The sequence below is a fragment of the Tenrec ecaudatus genome, chromosome 14 (genome assembly GCF_050624435.1).
Source record: "Tenrec ecaudatus isolate mTenEca1 chromosome 14, mTenEca1.hap1, whole genome shotgun sequence".
Classification (NCBI taxonomy): domain Eukaryota; kingdom Metazoa; phylum Chordata; class Mammalia; order Afrosoricida; family Tenrecidae; genus Tenrec; species Tenrec ecaudatus.
This window is the reverse complement of record NC_134543.1, coordinates 32,038,896-32,058,354: the sequence shown is the minus strand read 5'-3', so window position 1 is coordinate 32,058,354 and position 19,459 is coordinate 32,038,896. Positions and strand designations below refer to the sequence as shown.

Here is a 19,459-nt window from a genome sequence, read left to right as displayed (position 1 = left end):
CCGCCCTTTTAGAGTGATTTCTGGGGCTATGGGGTGTTTAAGCCTGTGCTCGCGCACCCAGACAGTTGGCGCCTAGCCCCCAAATGGCCACGTGGCCACGCCAGAACTGCCGCAGGCTCCCTTCTGTCCGGAGAGAACACAGAGGGCGCAGGTGAAGCCAGGGCAGCACAACGAAGCCCCCTCTGTTGCACCAGTGGTGGGCATGGCTAACTGCAAGGGTGGTGGAGGAGAAACCGCAGGGCGGTCTGCAACCAGATGGGCCGGTTCTTCTCTGTCCTGTAAGTCACGAGGCGTCCAAATCGACTCAGTAACACAGGGCAACCACAGCAGGACCTGTGAGCACGTGGTGCTTAGGAGGTAGAATCCTCGCCTCCCAGTCAGGGCACCTCACAGGTTAGCCACCACCGGATATCAGCGGAGGTGTGCGGCTGCTATGCAGCTAAAGACATTGCCTTGGGGCTTCCAGACCAAGACCAATGAGGAGGAAAGGCCTGGCAATCTGCTTCCAAAAAGATCGGTTCCAAAAGCAGACTCTTCCAACCGCAGCCGTCTGATCCTGCCGGTGGCCCATGACCTGGCCAGCGTGTGTGCCTGGGGCGGCCATGGGTTAATGGTTGCCTCCGTGACCACCAGCAACAGGCAAGACAAACAGGTCAGGCAAGAAACCCGACTCAGGCCTACCCTGGGAGCAGCCACACCACCAAAGCAGGGAGAAGAGAGAGAAGCCCTCCAGGCTTGGAACAGCAGAAATCTAGGACAGAGATGGGCGCCCCAGTGGCTCATTGGTTAGGCACGTGACTAGTAACCTTTCGGTGATTCAAGCCCAGGGGAGAAAGTTGAGGCAGTCCGCTTCTGTAAAGATTCACAGCCTCAGAAGCCCTCCGGGGCAGCAGGAGTTGGCGTCATCGACTCAGGGGCCACAGGTCTCAATAGAGGAGTCAGAATCGACTGGACAGCCAGCACCAGCAATGAAGACAACATCCCCCACAAAGTTCAAAGCCACCCAGAGATTTAACTGTGGAGGGTCACACCCTGGATCCCCCAGAGGGCAAAAGCTAGAGTAAATGGGTAGGTGGGTCCTGGAATGTAGCCCCCCACAATGGAATATGCCCCTTGGAAGAGCGGTGAAGGCCTTCGGAAGCTCAGTGGCCAAGGCTGTTTGGTGTAGTAGATCGGGTTGTGCCTGCCTTCCATTCCGCAATCTCTCCCAACTGGGATCCGAAGCGGCATATGTATGTATGTACGTACGTGTCAAACGGCTACAACCGTCATTCCTTCTGCAGCTTTAAAATCAGCCAGGGAAAAGGAGTTTGGGTCAAGGGGTGGGCGTGTGCTGTCAGTGGAGGAGAAGAATCCCAAAGATCTAGATTCCACTGCGCCTTGAGGGGTCAAAAGGCCAGATGATGACACAGGACGAGCCAGGGAAGGGCGACAAGGGGACCGACTGCCTGCCATGCCTCATCCGTGCTGGTTTCACTTTTTGTAAAGCTTGCTGCTGCTGCTGCTGCTACTGCTGCGCCCTGGGCAACAGGGCTTTCCTCCCTGGTGTCTACAAGGTCAACGACCTTGGGTGCAAGGAGACTGGGTTACTGAGAACAGCTGGACAGCATACTGTGGGGGGAGGTCCCATGCATGGAGCCCCCCTGGGCTCGAGGAAAGGGCCTCAAACCCCTCCAGAAAGGAAATCGGGTGAAAGCAGCAAAGATGAGGAAGCCCTTTGCTTTGACCTCATGCCATTTGCAGATCCAGGTGGACGAGTTTGGACCTCAAATATCTCAGCCTTGTCCAGGAGGCCACTGGCTACCAAGAAGCTGTCTCCCAGGGGAGCTCCCCTCCTCCTGAGCGCTGCCTTGGGAACTATCTTCAACCCAACTCGGGCGCAGGGAAGGGCTTTCCTGTCGCGTTCTGTCCAGCTGTCTAAGAACCAGCTCAATGGCAAACTACAGTCTGTCTTCTCTCAGGCTTCTTTTCAACTCATCATGGGATTGCATAATTCTCTACCCCCAACCCCCTCACCTCATCTTTTGCTTTCAATTTCTCTTCGGCCTCTCATCAATCATGGCAATCCCTGTAAAGTCAGCAAAGTTTTAATAAGACATTTTTTAAAGCTAAAGAAAGCCCAGTCAAGGGTTGATTAGGCCGGTTTCTCACCTACCTCTCTGGCAAACACTCTCGTAGGCTGGCTAGGAGGTGGGGCAGAGGGGGAGATGGGGGTACAGGCTGCACTGGTAGGTTTCACAGAGATGGAGAGCCATTTGACTATACCGTGCTCCCAGGCTTTCTAATTTGCACTCGGAGTGGGGTGCATCTACGCCTCCAGGCCTGGTGGGAAAAGGCTCACTCTCTAACAAGGACAGGGAGCACGCCCTTTACATCAGGCCAGATGAGGCTGAAAAATGGAGATGATCATCCAAGACAAAATTCATCTCAATCTTGGACTTGGCATCTTGGGTAGCAGGGAAATGTTGACCCGAAAGATGCTGGAAGTTTCTCCGGATCCATAATGCTAGCTACGCAAAGAAGCCAACCAGCAGCCTGTGGAAGCGATCTGGGTCCACCCCCACAGACTGGACAGAGGTTTCTGGGATCATGACAGCCTTTCAGACCCTCTGGTTTTCTAGCCTGCAGTCTGGCTTTGGGGACGTCATGAGCAGAATCACTGAGAAGGAGCGTGTGTGGAGTAAGGAGATGAGAGTCCCCAGATGCCCTACAGCATCTTCACTCACATTCTGGTGTCAAGAACCCCTTCACTTCAGCACCACCCCTGGAAATGTGCTCTCACAGTCTGACCAGGAGCCAGGAGCCCTAGTGACACCATGGATAAAGCACTTGGCTACTAACCAAAAGGTCAGTGGTTGAAACCCACCAGCTGCTCCACAGGAGGAAGACGCAGCTGTCTGCTACTATAAAGGTCACAGCGTGGGGACCCTTAGGTGGCAGTTCATCTCTGTCCTGAAGGTCACTCTGAGTCAGGATCGAATGGAGGACCACGGCTTCTGTTAGGTTTTGGGTGCAGTTCATGGGTCTTACTCCAGCATGAGGTTTTGTTTTTTAATGATTCCTTTATTTTCGTGCTCAGTAGAGCATATACCAATTCAATAGCTTCCACATGTGCCAGTCAAGCACATTGATTACCTTTCTCAAATGGTCCCTCTCCCATCCACATACACACAACTGCCCTCGAGGTCTCCCATCCAGCCTTTCGATTCGCTGTTGTCACTTTGATCCCATGTGTGGTTCTAGCACCGAGCCCTAGGCAGACATTCTGTACGAATGAAGCTAAGCGTGGAGGCCTGGCGGTTACGCATTGGGCTGCTAACCCCAAGGTCAGCAGTTCCAAACCACCAGCTTCTCCCTAGGAAAAAGAAAAGGCTTTTTACTCCCCCCAAAGAGTGACAATCTCAGAAACTCACAGGGGCAGTTCTACCTGTGCTGTAGGATTACTATGTGTCAGAAACGACCTGGTGGCAGAGAGTTTGGATTGGTTTCCATTGTATGGCTTAAAGAAGACTTCAGGGAATACTCTTGGTTTAAAGTTTAAAGATTCTCTCAAGGCTATAGTTTTAGGGGGTTCCTCCTGACCCATGGCTCCAGAACATCTATGGGCCATGAGAACGTGGAATTCTGTTTGGCTTCTTTACCCTTTGGATCGGGATTTATCTATAGAAGCCTTGATCAAAACGGTCAGTAGCTGGTCACCATCCAGTTCTTCAGTCTCCTGACCAAGGAGGCAGCTGTTCATGGAGGTGATTAGTCACTCATCCCATTCCCCCCTCCTGTTCTTGACTCTCCTCCTTCCCCCATTGCTCCAGCCAAATAGAGAGAGGCCTATCATTATACCTTGGATGGCAAACTCCAAATCAAACTCTCTGCCATCTAGTCGATGCTGGCTCAGCTCAACCCTGTTGGACAGGATTGAACTGCCCCCTGTGGGTTTCTGACACTGTAACTCATTACAGGCGTAGAAAGCCTCATCTTTCTCCTGAGAAGTGGCTGGTGGTTTTGAACCATTGACTTTGTGGTTAACAGTCCACTGCTGCACCACTGTGGTATCAGGGCTCCTCTTGGATAGCAAGAGGGTGGTATTTTTGAGAAAACTCTGAGTGGCCCCTCCTGGCTGACTGTTACAAGTCATCCAGGTGGCACTTCCTGTGTCGGTAGCCAGTTACCTCACTGTGGTGTCACCGAAGCATAAGAAGCTGGGGAGTGACTGAGCCCTGCGAGCCACCCAGAGTTCAAGGCTACTGAAAACCTGGCAGCAACATTTCCCCCGCCTGCATTCTCATCCACTGTGGAAACCTTGTTCGCTTGGCCCCCAGAGAACAGCATCTCTTCGGTGGCCACAAAATGGAGAGGGCCGGACCAAGTCAGAAATAAGCAGCTGCCGAAGGAATTCGTAATTCGCCGTGGGATGTAAGACACTGGACTAGCTGTTATATTACCCAATGGATAGAACGGTGCCTCCTGTACAGGGCATGGAGGTCTGGTGATGCCGTAGGTGACACGTTGGGCTGCTAGCTGCAAGGTCAGCAGTTCAAAACCCCAGCCACTCTGGGAGAGAAAGAGGAGGCCTTCTACTGTTAAGGAGGTAGCAGCCCAGAAACCCACAGGGACATTTCCACCCTGTCCTCTAAGTTGGCAGGAGTAGGAATTCGCTCAGTGGCAGTGAGTTTAGGGTTTTGTTTGTTTGTTCAGTTATACCGCACAGGCCAGACGTGAGGAGCGGGTGAGCTCATCAGAGCAATCATCACCCCTTCTTGAGAGCCCCTGGCGGTGGCCTGTGGGCTAGGTCCTGCAGGTCCAGGCCTAGGCTGGCTGTGCCTTCTCCCCCAGCTGTGCCACCGACTAGCTGCGTGGCCGGGGCAGCTCCCAAGCTTCAGTTTCCACCTGTATAAGAAAGATAACAGATAAAGAGGATTCGGGAAAATGAGATGCTTCTATAGGGTCGGCAGTGGATGTGCTCCCCAGTGGATGTGCTCCCCAGCACGCGTCCCAGGGGCTCCATCCCTACTCGCGGCAGTGCTGTGTGAGGCAGTTGACCTGCAATCCGTACGCGTTTCAGGGGCTGTGGTCATGGGAAAGTCGAGCCGCAGGCCTCTCTCCCGAGGCCATTGTGTGTGTGGGGGGGGGGGGGGGGACTCAAACTGTCAGCCTGTTGGTTCCCAGCCAATGTCACCCAGGGGGGCACTGAATGGGTGTGTCCTTGTTATAAGGTGAGACCATGTCAGTTTCAGCTCTGGGGAACGCAAGGTGGCAGAGCAGAACGGCCCCCTAGGGATTGCTAGGTGTAATCTCCAGGGGAGCCGAGCACCAGGCGTCTCTGCCAGGGGTCCGCCCACCAACCTCCAGTCGCAGCCAAGCACTTAACCATGTCACCACCAGTGCCCCTTTCCAGCCCGGTAGCCCTAAGACTTGCTCCTTGTACTCTGTGAGGCTATGTTCACCCCGGGGGGCAGACCCTGTCTCTCTCCTCCCTTATGTCTTTCCCGACACTAGCCGCCCAGGTAGGTATCATGACCATCGTTTTGGCAGGTGAGTGGGTCTCATGTCTGGCAATGTGCCTGACGCACGTCTGTTTGTTGGTGACAGTGGCCAGCTCGTGGTGGCCACTCCATAGAGGGTAGCTATTCTTAGCGACTTGTTTTTAAAATAGACTCAGAGAAACCCTTTCTCTGCTCTCTGGAGCCTGGAGAGACTGTGTGCAACAGCTGGCCAGCTTCTGCTCCGGGATCCATTTCTCAGAGCTCCTGGGTGCTTCCTGGCTTTGGCCAGCCCAGGTGGTGCTGGGAAGCAGGGAGCGCCCTTAGGAAAACATTGCAGCCACCTTCAGGACTGGCATCTTCTCTCTGACTCATGTGCACGAACCCCGAGAGGCCTCCTGCTTCCAGACCCAGATCAGGATTGGTCCTCCCTCCAATAAGAGTACTGAATCCAATCATCCAGAGAGCAGCCGCCACACAGCCTCGCGCCCAGAAGCACTAGCTTCTCAGCCGTCTCTCCCCTGGAACCCCCCTGACTGAGTCAGCGTCTCCGGGGCCTGCTGCTTCTAGTTTTTTAACCACTTGTTAGGCAGAAGCAAGTGTCAGAGGATGCTTGGAAATCCCCCCAGTGAACCAGCCCCCTGGGGTGCACTCTCCGGCCCAGGGACAGGAGTGGCTTTTTTCTGGGGAGGTTGGGTGGGGGGGCGGGGAGCATCTCGTTCTGATGTCTGTATTTTAAGGTGAATGCTTCCCGTTGACAATGTCAAAGAGTGGCATCTTAGGAGCCTGCTGCAAACCTTCACAACCCATCCGCATGGCTTCTGCGCAGCTTGCATGAGATGCTTATGTCAGTTCCCCCGCGCCATGTCCACGTGTGCGCAGATCCGCGTGCTGCCTGCCTGACCAGCGCCTCCGCATGCAGCGTGTGGCTGTCAGGTGACCGTACGCAGCCATCCTGCACGTGCCCTGTGCTTGGAGCGCATGCCAGCTGCACCCGTGCGCTTGTGTGGGCAGGGGGCTCCTCTCCAGCCGCAGGTCTTCATGGTTTCCGCTGGATAAGTTATTCTTCACTTCACTTCCCCAAAACACAATTGCCTAGTGCTGCTGGCGCAGAGTCAGACTGGCCGCTGCATTTCACCCCCGAGGTGGCTTCCTTCCAGCAGTGGGTGAGTGATCCGCCGACCGCACAACCTCTAACCTTCTTTGGGATCCTTCTGCACTGAAGGTGGCCCCCAAATCCATTGGTCCGTGGCCTCCCGCCTGCCCACTGGTCCCAGCCTCAATCCCCCAACTCCTCAGAAGTCCGTGGTACCCAGGCCTCTGAGTCTTCTGCTCTTCCCACCACAGTGTTCCCTTCTTCAGGAGCAAGAGCCACGGGGTCCCCTAGGGATGCTTCAACGAGCCCCTTGTCCCAGAGGCGATGTCCAAATGATGTTCTTAGCCATCCATCCTGTGCCTTGCTCCTCCCGGACCCCGGACTCCAGCAGAACAGGACAGGACAGGATGGCTGCATCCCCTCCCTACAGAGAGGCTTGTACATCCCATAAAGACACAGGTCTTCTTCAGCCTCCTGCGACAGCTTCCAGACCCCTTCCCAACTTGACCTTGGCCCAGGCCACCAGGGGTGGAGGTGGCTAGGGAACCGCCCATCCTCTGCCCCACAGGGACCAGCTTCCCCCAGCAACATGAGAAAGCAAGAAGGTTCTCTGCTTATGACCTACGTCTCTCTCCAGGGCCACTGGGCACTGCTGCCCGGCCTGTTGCCCGCTTGCTTAGGTTAGGAATGCAGGGCTGCGGAGAGAGAGGAAAGAGCGGGAAGCCTGCCCAGCCCCTCCTGCGTGTGTGTCTGGACAGATCTGGGCATGAAGAGGACATGGTAGCTCCTGAAGCATGATGCTTTGCAGGGTCCAGCAAGTTGACTCCCTGAGCTTCATAGGCTCTGCCTTAGCAAGCAACCAAAGACTCCCGCCAGTGTCCACGCTGGGGGTGAGCACATCCTCGGCCCCTGATAGCCCGTCCTTAAACTTCAGCTGCTCTCCCCCTGGCATCACAGTCAAGTACCACTTGAACTTCCTAGTTGGAAAAGAGTGGCATGGAGTCGTTGCCCTTAGCAACACAGCCAGGTTCCGTGGTTTCCTTGAGTCTTTTGGCCTTTGCCTAATTTGGAGTGAACCAAAGCTTAGATGCCAAAGGAGGAAGAGGAAGAAGTGGGCATTGCTCAGGCCACAGGCACGCATGCTCCCGAGGGACCTTACGAGCAGAATTTACCCTTTCCATTCTACTCAGCATCAGATGGCCCAATAAGCAAGGCAAGCACAGGCTGACTTGTGCTTGCTTACTAATCTGTAGTGGGCAATTAATTTCACGGGTTTCTTTGTTTGTTTTCTTTATCTCACCACATCAACGATTCTACTACTGAGTCAGGTAGGCATCTGTCTCTGCTCCTGACACACACACACACACACACACACACACACCCCACACACACCTTCCTCCAAAATCAAAGCCTCTTTTCAAATTCACAAGTCCCCAGTAATCATGCTAAGCACGGGCTTTCTTGTGCTTACTTACTGATCCATAGTGAAGAGTTGTGCGTGTTTCAAGGGTGCAGCCGAGTAACATACCCCACCTCTACTCTGAGTCCAGCAGGAGTGGCCAGAGGATGGAGTGCAGGAAGCAGGGCTGATGAGAGGACATGAAGGGCAGGGAGGGGCAGGTGTGGGAGGAAAGAGCAGCACCAGGTGGAAAGGGTGGGGAAGTCAGTGTCTGGGCCCTCTGCCACCGACATAGGGCACAGCTGCTCCCTGGTCCAGTGACAGGTCTCCCACCACCCACCAAAACCGACAGCAGAGACCCCCTGGGATGCTGAGCATGATGGAGGGTGGGACTCAGAGGTTCCAGAACCACCCCCCAGAGAGCCCCCATCCCGTTCCCCAGTCTGGCTTGGATACCCAGAATTAAGCACTTGGCCTAGAATGATCTGAAATAGGCTCTAACTCAGTGGTTCTCCACCTTCCTAATGCCATGACCCTTTCATATAGTTCCTCATGTGGTGGTGACCCACCCCCCAACCACAAAATTATTTTCATTCCTACTTCATCACTGTCATTTTGCTACTGTTATGAATTGGGCGACCCCTGTGAAAGGGTCGTTCAACTCCCAAAGGGGTTGCGACCCACAGGTTGAGAACCGCTGCTCTAACTGAAGTCTGGCAGCACCTGAGGAAGGTGACCATCTCACCTCCCTGGAAGGGGTGCCACGTGACATCCCGAGGGGCACCCACACCTCCAACAGGGTGGCTTCCCTGCCCCATCCACCAGCCGCCCCGGGTCAAAGCAGCAGGAGCCTGCCACCAAGCTCAGCGCAGCGCAGCTCTCAGGGACTCATTGTGCTGGGCCTGCCGCCCTCTCTCCTGAGCCCCAGGTATGATACGGAGAAACACCTCAGAGAACTGGCCTGAGGTGACGTGAAGAGGTCTAGGAGCTAGCGCCTTTCTCTCCATCAGGTTGAGAAACTCATTCTTGACTGCCCCAGGGAAGCAACCCAACCCCAGGCCTAGTCCCTAAGCATCTCCACCTGTCCCCCCTCTGAAGGTGTGCCCACCAACAAAGTAGATGTGGGAGCCGATGAGCTCACCAATGGCAAGCTGTATGTTCTCAGGCAAGTTGCTTCCGCTCCATTTGAGCCCATTTCCGCATCTGTTAAGTGGCGGGTTAAAAGACTCCCTCCCTCCCTAGGAAGGAGGCTGTGGGACTTAGTGGCCATGTGAGCCGAGTGCCAGCATCATGCATCACTTGCCCAGTGCCATGCTGCTCAGTGGCCCATGCCTCTCCACTGTGTCGCTGGTCATGAGACCACCCTCACCCTGCCACCATCAAAGCTTGGGTGACTTCAAAAAGGAAAAGCCCATGGCATATCGATGCCATCCCCCTTGGGCAGGAATAAGAAACACCCCCACCCCCACCCCAAAAAGGGGAAGGCCTTGGGAAGCCAGGGGGACAGCTCCTTCCTTGCGAAGCTCCTTTTCCAAAGAATCCTAAGGGAGGTGCTGGCAACTGACCTTTGTAAAGTGGAAAAAGACAAGCAGATGAGAGCAAGGTGCCTTCCAAGGCGCCTGGGACCCTTTGTAGGCACTGCTCCCCAAAATGTGCTGCCCAGTTAGATGCCACGTCCCCACCATTCCCAGCGAAACCCGGTTTGCTTTTATAGCCCTGCCCTCGGTGGCTCTGGCAGCTCCAAAGGAACGGTCATTGTGATCAGATGGCTTGTTTGTTTGTTTGTTTGTTTGTTTGTTTTCTTAACCAGACTTAGTTCAACATGAACAGATGCCAATTAATCCTTTGGCCAGCCAATTCTTGGTTACTAATTAGATTTTCACCCTTGATTTTCTTAGTTGAGTGGTGGTGGTTTATGTTTGTGGTCTCTCTTCTTATTTCATAATGGAATAAAGGGAACATTTTAAAGCCAGATTTTTTTAAAGGCCCTTTAGCTCCTGGGAGAGATCAGAAGGTTTAGGAGAGATCAGAAGGTTTAGACAGGACCCAGGTGTAATGCAGACCCCAGAATGGACTCATGCCCCCAGGGCTTGCCCCTCCACCCCACCCCACGCCCTCCCTACAAATACACCTATAATTCCTGGAGGGTGAAAAATCCAGAAAGGACATCTTTGTCCTTTGGCCTAATTCAATCCACAGTGACACTGCGGATTCAACCAAATGCCATCAAGTCAGTTCAGACTCGCGGCGACCCCACGTGTGTCTGAGCAGAGTTGTGCTCCACGGGGCTGTCAATGGCCGAGCAATCCTAAGCAGCTCCTCCAGGCCTTTCTTGCCAGGTACCTGTGGGTGGTACTGAACCTCCCACTTGCAGTTAGCTGCGAGCATGTCAACTCTTTGCACCACCCAGAGACGCCCTGCTGTGGATTAGCAGTGAGCCCTCATGGCATAGTGGCTCAGCTCTGGGCTGTGAACTGCAAGGTCCGAGGTTCTAAACCACCAGATGCTTCGCAAGAGAAAGATGACGTTCTCTACTCTCATAAGGAGCCACAGGAACCGCAGGGGCAGTTCTACCCAGTCCTATACGGTCACTAGGCATCGTATTCCTTGGCTGGTCCCAGGAACTGGTCTCTGCATTTTGCTTCCCTTGTTTTGTGGCACCACGTTGAGTAGTAATGAGAGCAGGAGAGTCGAAGGTTCTTGAAACGAGTCTCGGATAGAGAGAGCGGTTTCTGCCTTTCCCTGTCAGAACTTCCCTGGTCCCCTGAAGGATCCCAAGGAAATGGCACTTGACCCCCCTTCCCTGTCAAAGATCACCGAGGAAGGCGAGTGGACAAAATGTACAGGGGCCTCCAGGGAAGTCCCCTGTGTTAGGGTAGACTAGGGAAATTCATGAACACTCATATGTGTATGAGAAAGAGCTTTATACATAAGAGCAATTGAATATTGAGAAAACATCCCAGCCCAAACAAGATCAAGTCTATCAGTCCGATATTATCCCATATGTCTGATACCAATCTATACAGTTCTCTTCAGACTCAGCAAACACATGCAATGATGCTAAATGCAGGAAGATCACAGGCCAGTGGGTGGGAAGTCTTGTGGATCCAGTGGTGTTGTAAGCATCTCAGCGCTGGCAGGGGTCTCCACGTGGCTTCTCCAGCTCCTAGGGCTCTGGATACATCAGGGTGGTCCATGTGACTTCACTTCAGCGATGTCTCACAGGGAGTGAGCGTGTCCCACCTCCAACTGGGTCAATGGGAGCTTGGACGAGTCTTCTGCATTCGTTATCCAGAAAGTTCCAGCTCCCCTAGCGGAGGAACCTGGGGGACCCCTAGACTGGACTAGGGGCGGGGCAGCAAAGACAGCCTTGGGAACTGAGAAAGTGAGCAGCAGGAAATTCCAAGGAGTCGGTCAGTTACAGCGTCTTTATTCTTTTCTTGGAGCTAGACCCACCTACAATCAAGGGCAGAGAGCTTAAATGCACGGCTGAGTAAATCCGACACATGTATTCACCCACGTCACCTATGCCCCCATGCCAGTCAATTCCCCCTACTCGAGAGGCAACATCAGCTGCTAGCCAGCCAGCTGCGACTCGTGACATGTGTATCAAAATAGACCTGTTTCCAGTGGCCATGTCTTCAGAAGTAGACCACTAGCCCTTTTGTCCAAGGGGCAGCTGAAGGATCTAGAGCTGGTACGCCCTTCCTTGTTTGCACCAAGTAGGGACTGCCCATTGAACTTGAGAGCTGTGGCTTTGGTGTGAAGTCATGGAGTGGGGAGGGGTCAGGAAGAGAATCCCATCCACAGTTTCGGCATCTTTACTCCCTAAGTGGTGCAAAGGGCCCCAGCTGAGCCCCGAGTAGTTGGCTCTGGATCCCCCATAGGCCACCTGACAGCAGCACCCCCCGCTACCCACCCCCTCACCCGCAGGGCTACCCTCTGAGCCACAGCCCTGCTCCCCATGCAGACTGTGCAGGTAAGTGAGCAGCGGGAGCTCTGGGTCCCGGATCGTGCATGCTTTGTTGATCAAGATCTGGGAGTGAGATGCACCGAGCGACAGCATGCCACGCAGCATGTTGGTTTTTCTAAAAACGCAGCACAAAGGGGAGCCGTTCCTTTTGTGCCATTCCCCTTTTAGAGACAAAGAACGCGGCCGTGGCCATCTTCCTCCAGGCTTCTAGCCATCAAGCTGGCCGCACTGGCTGCACAGGCGGAGGGGGGGGATTGAATGTGGGGGTATTTGTGAACCCAGCACCCCACCCTCCCCGCCCCGTGGTCCATGAAATTGAAGGCTCCCAGATGCTATTGGATTCCACTTTGTCGAATGTCTGGAAGGTGATAGGCACCGGGTGGGGGTGGGGGTGCAGAGCTTCAGCGGTGTCTCTGGAATACACCTTCCGGAGCGCAGTTCCTAATCAGTGTGTATGTCTTCTCTTGGACAAAGGCTTCCTGTTCGTGGCGTTTCAGCCCCCTCAGCTGCTTGACTCAGCTCCGCCAAGGCCCGGGCTGAGCTGGCCCTGGTTTCCTGGCATCGTGATCTGTTCCCAACTGACCAGTACTCGGGAACATCACATATTCCCAGCCCAGCCAAAAACACAAACAAACCACCTGCTCTGTAACTTGGCAGGCACCAAGCAGAGGCAGACTACCACTCCCATCCCACAGGGTTTCTCTCAGTGCAGAGGAGGAAGGAAAGAGTCAAGTCAGAGGGGGTGCCAAAAGGCAGCGGAGCTCACTGGGCAGAGCAGGTACCTCCAGGGAGCTCCCTGCGGCACAGACTTTGGGGCGGGCTCATCTCCCAACACAGATAGCCTCTGCTGTCAGATTTCACTGGAGCCCTGAAAACGCAGCCATTCTGCAGGAAGGCAGCCGCTGAGCAATATGATGGTTGGATTTCTTTCCCCCCAAGCCCTGGGCAGGCAGCTCTCCATGCCTGTATCCTGGGTGATTAACCGCCTTCCAGCCCGAGCCTGCCCGAGCCCACTGGGAGGTCACTGGGTCCTGGGCAGATTGCAGCTGGCTGAGCTGTTTCCTCGAGCAGACTCCAACTCTCCTGACCTCCCATTGTGAGCAGCAGACCTGGCATTTAGTAAATGTGTGAGTGCAGGAGCCAGGTGAGGAGGGCAAAAATGCCAAGGCACACCACCTGGATGACTGAGAGCTTGGGAAGTATCCCGGTGACTCGCCCCTAGGCTGCTCTCCAGGCTGATTTGCTGCCGCAGCCCAACCCCCCCACCCCCACCTACACACCCACCCTAAGTCTCGGGAATGGTAACCTTTGGGGGAAGGGAACCAGAAGTATGGTCAGTGCGAGGTGGCCACAGGCCACCCCAGTCTGGGCTGTGAGACTGAGCACCAGGAAGAGATGAATTAGCATCTCCAAGCCTAGCCTGTTCTGTAGAACTGAGCCGGGATGAGAGTCTGGGGCGTAGAGGGCAGGGGAGGGGAGCCATATTCACCTTTAAGAAATAGACACTATGCTCCAAAAATAGAGCTTCCAATCCCCCTGGAGCCGCAGACCCCTCCCCTAGCCCACATGACCTCACTAATGAGGCGGAAGCTGGAGTTCAAGTTTAGGCCTCCTGGTTAACTTGGACTCAGGTTGATCTCAAGACTTCCGCGCTTGACATCAGCCACAGACTCCTTCAGAAGCTCCAGTGATTTCTGTCGCTCACATCTGCCAGCTAAATCAGAGCCCCAAACGCCATGGATAGCCAGCCCAGAGCTTATATATTTGGGTACACGATGTGTAATTCGCAGCCCCGGTGGAAAAGCGAGGAGAGGAAGGAGGCGGCGCTGGTATTTGGTGTGTGGTTACCACGGTAATCAACACCCCAGAGGGAAGCAAGATTCCCTCCAGAACCTGGTAAAAGCAGGTGGGGGGAGGCTTGTAAGAGCTCTGGAAGCAGGAAGCTCCTAGATGTATATTTGAGCCCCATAGTTCCCCAGAGCAGGCCCCCACAAACACCTCCTCTCCCCCCGCCCCCCCCCCCCCCGCTAAGGCCCTTGGGTCTGCACGGAGATGGCACATATTCCCAGGTGAATCAACTAGATGACAAATGCCACGCTCACAGAGGCGTACCTATGGACAACAGCGCCTCTGGCAATCCATTTCAGATGACCGCGTGATCTCTCAGAGCTGCCAGGGAGAGGGTGACAGCACATAGAGTGCTCACTGGCGCCCCGCACCCCATGTTCCTGGTGGCACCAGGGCACCAGACATCCCTAGATCCATCCGCCCCTGCCCTCACCCCAGTAACAAAGGTGAGGTGCCTCTGGAGGGGGGGCTCCTTGAAGGGCAGCCTATGCCGGCTGAGTCATTGCTGACCCAAACTGGACAGAGGGGCGGCCATCCGCCTTGAGTGACTTTCTGAGACTGACATCGTAACCCTCTAGGATTAAAAAAAGGAAGAAGGGGGGAAATCTGATTTTAAAATCTTTAGCCTGGTATCAGTGCCTCCTGCTGCAGGCTAAGTTTAGTGTGTTTGAAAATTCAGATAAGGTTGTTGATGGGAGATTTTGTGGGCTCGTGGTTTGGGGGCTTTTCAGATTAATCACACACACTATTATGTTGATTCTTATCCATAGCAACAGGGGAGAACTGCCCATCTAAGGCTTCCATCTTTTCAAAAACACACTGCCACAGCGGCCTCCTGAGGAGCAGCTGGTGGGTTCGAATCCCTGACCTTTCGGCCAACAACCCAGCACTTAACCACTGCGTGACAGGGCTCCTCTGTTTTACGGTGGAGAGAAGCAGGGCACGGTCTCTGACAAGTGAAAACAGAGTTAAGATAAAGTGGTGGGGCTAAACAGAGGAAGAGAGACACAGGCTTGTGGCTAGCACCTGAGGGGATACTCATTTCTCGACCAGCATCATCATGTTTTCAACAGAATTCTCCCAGCCGGCTTGCTCCACCCCACCCCTCGATAGTCCAGTAGGCACTGAACTCACAGCCCACGTTGTTTGTTTGTGAGATATCCCCATGATCCTTCAATTCATCCATCAGCAGGCTTATCGAGTGCCCTCCCAGGCTTCACAAACCTGATCAATTGATTTTAATTACATCCCGCTTGCACGCAGCCGAGCCCAGTCAACAAGACGCGTGCTCACGCCTCACTTAGAAATGAACGCGAGGAATTGCCAGCCCTTGCAAATCTCACACCACCCCAGCCGCGGTCCGTGCTGATGAGCAATCATGGGCTGCCCTTTGCAGATGGCAACGGTGTCGCTGGCCCACTGTCAATACCACGAAGGGTTTTGAGTGTTTTCTCAGACACCGTAATCAATCTACTTGGGGCCAGCCACATTTGAGACCCTAGTCCAATGATATGGATTTCTACAGAGAGTGAGCAGAATGGGTGTGCCCCACTCCTTCCCCTCATCCCTCCATCTGGGGAGCCCCAACCCCCTCCCCAGATCAGGAGCCCCTCATTCCCTCCCCCTAAGCAAGTGGACAGCTGGACTCTCCCAGGACCGCTCTGTCTCGTGCACTGGGCCTCACCTCCTGGCCCAGTTGGCTTAGCGTTCACTTTCAAGAACCGTGGCACATGCTAGAGTTAAAATGGGTGTCCTCCTCCTGGCAGGGGGTCAGGTCCTCTAACTTGGTCTCTGGGTTCCGCAGGTGAGAAGCTAAGGATATAGAGATATAGACGGGACGAGTGCCCCGTCCCAGGCCCTGCACTGGTACCCGGTCTGAAGAACTGCCGTCAAAAGGGCCCGAAGGCTGTGTGGTTCTCCTAAGGCAAATTCTATATTCCATTTCAAACTGGATTCATAGGTCTTGGGATTTTTTTAAGGCTAATTCATTCATTTGCTTCTAATGCCCCAAAGCCTTGGGTCAGCCCACCCTCCCCAAGCCCAGTACACCCCCACTTGCCTAAAATCAAGTTCAGGGGCAAGCTGAAGCGCCAAGATACATGGCACAGAGGATCAAAATGCCTGGTCTAGGTTAGGAAGGCCCCACTCCTGAAGCGTCCGGCAACATACTCTATCTGTCTTGGAGTTTAGATTTCTGCCAACTGTCTTGTACCTAGCTATAAGGAGCCTGGATGACAGACTTGGTAAGCGCTCAGTTGTTAACCAGAAGGTAAGTAGTTCAAACCCACCAGCTTCTCTGCAGGAGAAAAATGAGCCCGTCTGTTTCTGGAAAGATTTACAGCCTTGGGAACCCTATGGGACAGTTAAACCCTGTCTTACAGTTGGAATTGGGTCAACGGCACAATGGTGGCAAAATGACTCAACTGCTAGTCGAGAGACCAGCAGGTCAAAGTCACCAGTCTCCCCATGGAGAACAATCCATATGTCGTCTGCTTCTGGGAAGATGCAGCCTTGGAAACCCTATGGGTGGGGGCAATTCTGCTCGACCCCATAGGGACTCTGAGTTGGAACCCACTGAAGGGAAATGGGTTTGGTACTTAGATATGAAAGGTCAAGGCGGCAGTGGGATCTGTTAGCTAAGTCAGCTGGCCTGGGGGTTTTCACGACCATTAATTCACCTGCCTGGCTCTCTGTCTCTGTCCATGCGTGTGTGTGTGTGTGTGCGTGCGTACGTGTGTGTGCCTGTGCGTGCCTCTCTGTCGCCTGTCGTCCTGCAGGGAAAGTCGCTGGCGGGCAAGCGTCTCACGGGCCTGATGCAGTCTTCCTGACAGTACCACCCACGGGGCCGGAGCCCGAGGACACCTTGGGCAGCAGGCGGCGGCGCTCCACATCCGCCGAGAGAGTGTCCTTGCGGGGCGAGCTGCTCACCGTGAAAGAGAAGGAATGAGGGAGCTGAAGGGCAAAGATGGGGCCAGTCTGTGGATACACAGAGATGCCAGGGACACAGCTGGAAAGATTGGGACAGCGGAGCCTGGGGTCGGCTCCTAGAGGCTCCTGTTTACAGCACTCTCTTCCTTGTAGAGTTGTGCTTGGACACTCCGTGTTCAGTGAGGCCCTGGCTCCTGCCTCATCCCGGGGAGAGTACCCTGTGGGCTTCTGGTTGCTATCATGGTCTTTCTGTCTCACTCCCCATGCTGTGGGGGCGGAGGGGGGGCACACCTTCTGGCACACACAGAAGCCACAAACTGGCCCTGAGCACATCCAGTATTATGCACCACCTCCCACCCCATCTCTGGCCACCACCACCCCCAGCACCCCCGGCAGGGGGCCCCAGCCATCTTTCTGTCTCCCACAAACCTCTCTGGCCACCTGGCATAGCAGACCTGCACCAGCCACCACTTCCACAGAAAATGCCCTGGTCACATCTTCAATACTGAAGCCACCTTCTTGATGGGCACAGCTCAAGTCCTTCCAACTTCCTCGGAGGCCAGCGTTCTCAATGATGGGGGCGGGGGGGGGCAGTCTCTACCCACTGGCGCAGCAGCTGCCCTCGGGCCCTGCCCATGGCCAGCACCAGAGGAAGACACAAGAGCGTGTTGCTTCACAGCCTTGGAGGACCTGATAACCACGGTCTTTAAAATCAGGACTTTGTCCTTGATTCTGAGTTTGCCCCCGCCCCCCCAACCCCCCCCTCCTTGGTTTGTCCCCTTCATGTTTTACTCACAATAAACGTGGCCGTGAACTCGGGGGCCATTGAGATTCTCCCCTCCAGCAGGCGCAGCAGAAGGTGGGAGGGCTCCGAGTCCAGGAGGCAGCTGAGTGGCTTCCTGATGAGCATGGGCCAGCCTTTGCCTGGTGGTCAGGTCTCAGCTGTGCCCGGAGCTGGGGCGGAGCATGCTAGTGGGGGGCGGGGAGGGCGGGACTAGGCCAGGACCTAGACTTGATCTGAAGACCTGAGCAAACATGTCCACCTGGACAAGGACAACCTAGTAAACAATGCCAGTTATTGCGGGGGGTGTGGGGGGGAGGAGGCAATACTGGCAAAGGATTCATTTGTATCCCCTTTGCGTGTGTTAAAAGGACCATTCACCACCTTGGCTGTGAGGTAACCCAGCACCTGTGAGAGGCATCACCTGGGGATCTTGAAAAACGTGATTCTGAGTCCGTCTAGCTAGGGTGGGTAGAGATGCAGATTCTCAGTAGGTGGGGTCCGAATGGGCCAATTCCAAGCCCCGCCTGACACTTAGTAGGTGATTAGCTCAACAGTAGCTATTATTGTCAATATTGTTATTGTGCTTCACGGACCCCCCAAGATGCCCTTGGACCGAGCTGTATTCACGAACATGTTTTTGAATTCAGACCCTCCCTCCCCCACCTGCTTGGACTGTCCTTTCGTGGAGTTTTGGACATAGGTGACCAGTCTCCCCTGGGAGTGTATAAACAGAAAACCTAGAAACAACAACAACAAAAAAGTGATCATTGGTATTTCTTGACTCCTGTAGGCAAATTGGCCAGCTGACAACTGAAGGCACAAAAGCTGGTCACAGCCGGGCCTCGTTGGTGCTCCCCTGGGATCCATCCAGGCCCCCAGTCCTGTACACATCTGACCCCACCTGCCCCGCCCCCAGGGCACCAGGCTTCCCTCTCACAGCTGTTTCATGGTTGTTTTTCCTCCACTGTGGTGGGTTCAGTATAACCACATCCCAGGTGCTCCCCCAGCACCTGTCTCTCTCTGTAAGTCATGGTGGAGGTGATGGAAGATGAGAGGCCTCAGAGTATTGGCCAAGGTGGCAGGGGAGACCCAGCCTTTCACACATGCCCTTAGTGCGTCCGAAACACCCAGTACCTACTTAGTGAGTGAATAGTCAGATGAAACTCTAGCCTATGTTATGGGGTCTCTGAGTCCTCCTGTCCTTGGGCCACCCTCTTTCATCCCTTCAACATTAGAGGTCCAGCTTGCCTGTCCCCAACATTTCCCAAAGATGGCTTGCACTGCCAACCAGCCCCCAGGCTGTGCTGACACCAAGGCACAGGCCATGTGAACAATGGGGGCCCCAAGCAGGAGGCAGTCCTGTACCCCAAGTAGGCAAGTGGCCTGCTGTCTCTGCTGCAGGGGGCAGGAGGGGCATTCTAAGTCAGGCCAGCTCTCCCCCACCCCCACCACACACACCATGACTTCTGGGACCCCCTGACTCTTGGCTGCTGAATTCCCGAAGGTCCAGCCGGAGCCAGCTGGTGGGCAGGCAGAAACCCCTCTGGGGCTATGCCAGGGACTGGCATGCCCAACAGGTACAAGAAACACGCCTTCCTTTCCAATGCCAGTCAAAAGGTTGCAGATGGATTCAAACTCAGAGCAATAACCCCCTCATCGCTGCCTGCTCAGCCCTGGGAGCACCACCCTGGATTCCCCAGAAGACACAAGCCAAGCCAGAGTGGGCTGGGGTGGCCTTGCTCCATTCAAATTAGTTCCCATTCAATGTCCGAGGGCAGTTCTGCAGCAAAGCCAGATCTGCTGCCCTGCCTCCTAGATGACCTTTAGCTCCCCAGGATGGGAATTGTCTCTGCACCTATGACTCCTCACCCTGCAGGCTCAAAGGGCAAATGCCATTTGGGCAGCTCCAAGGCCAAAGCCTCAAGGCAGCCTTAGCATGTGAGCACCCACC

General features: G+C 54.7%; 1 protein-coding gene across 4 annotated transcripts in view; it reads left to right on the top strand.

The window, feature by feature from the left end:
• Window positions 1-16,743, top strand: part of RGS6 (regulator of G protein signaling 6) — a 201,815-nt gene extending 185,072 nt beyond the window's left edge. For all 4 annotated transcript variants that reach the window (XM_075530604.1, XM_075530607.1, XM_075530606.1 and 1 more), the window contains 2 exons: window positions 6,580-6,646; window positions 16,574-16,743. In XM_075530604.1, coding sequence (XP_075386719.1) covers window positions 6,580-6,646; window positions 16,574-16,743 — 237 coding nt within the window. The remainder of the gene's footprint in view (window positions 1-6,579; window positions 6,647-16,573) is intronic.
• Window positions 16,744-19,459: the final 2,716 nt, after the last annotated feature.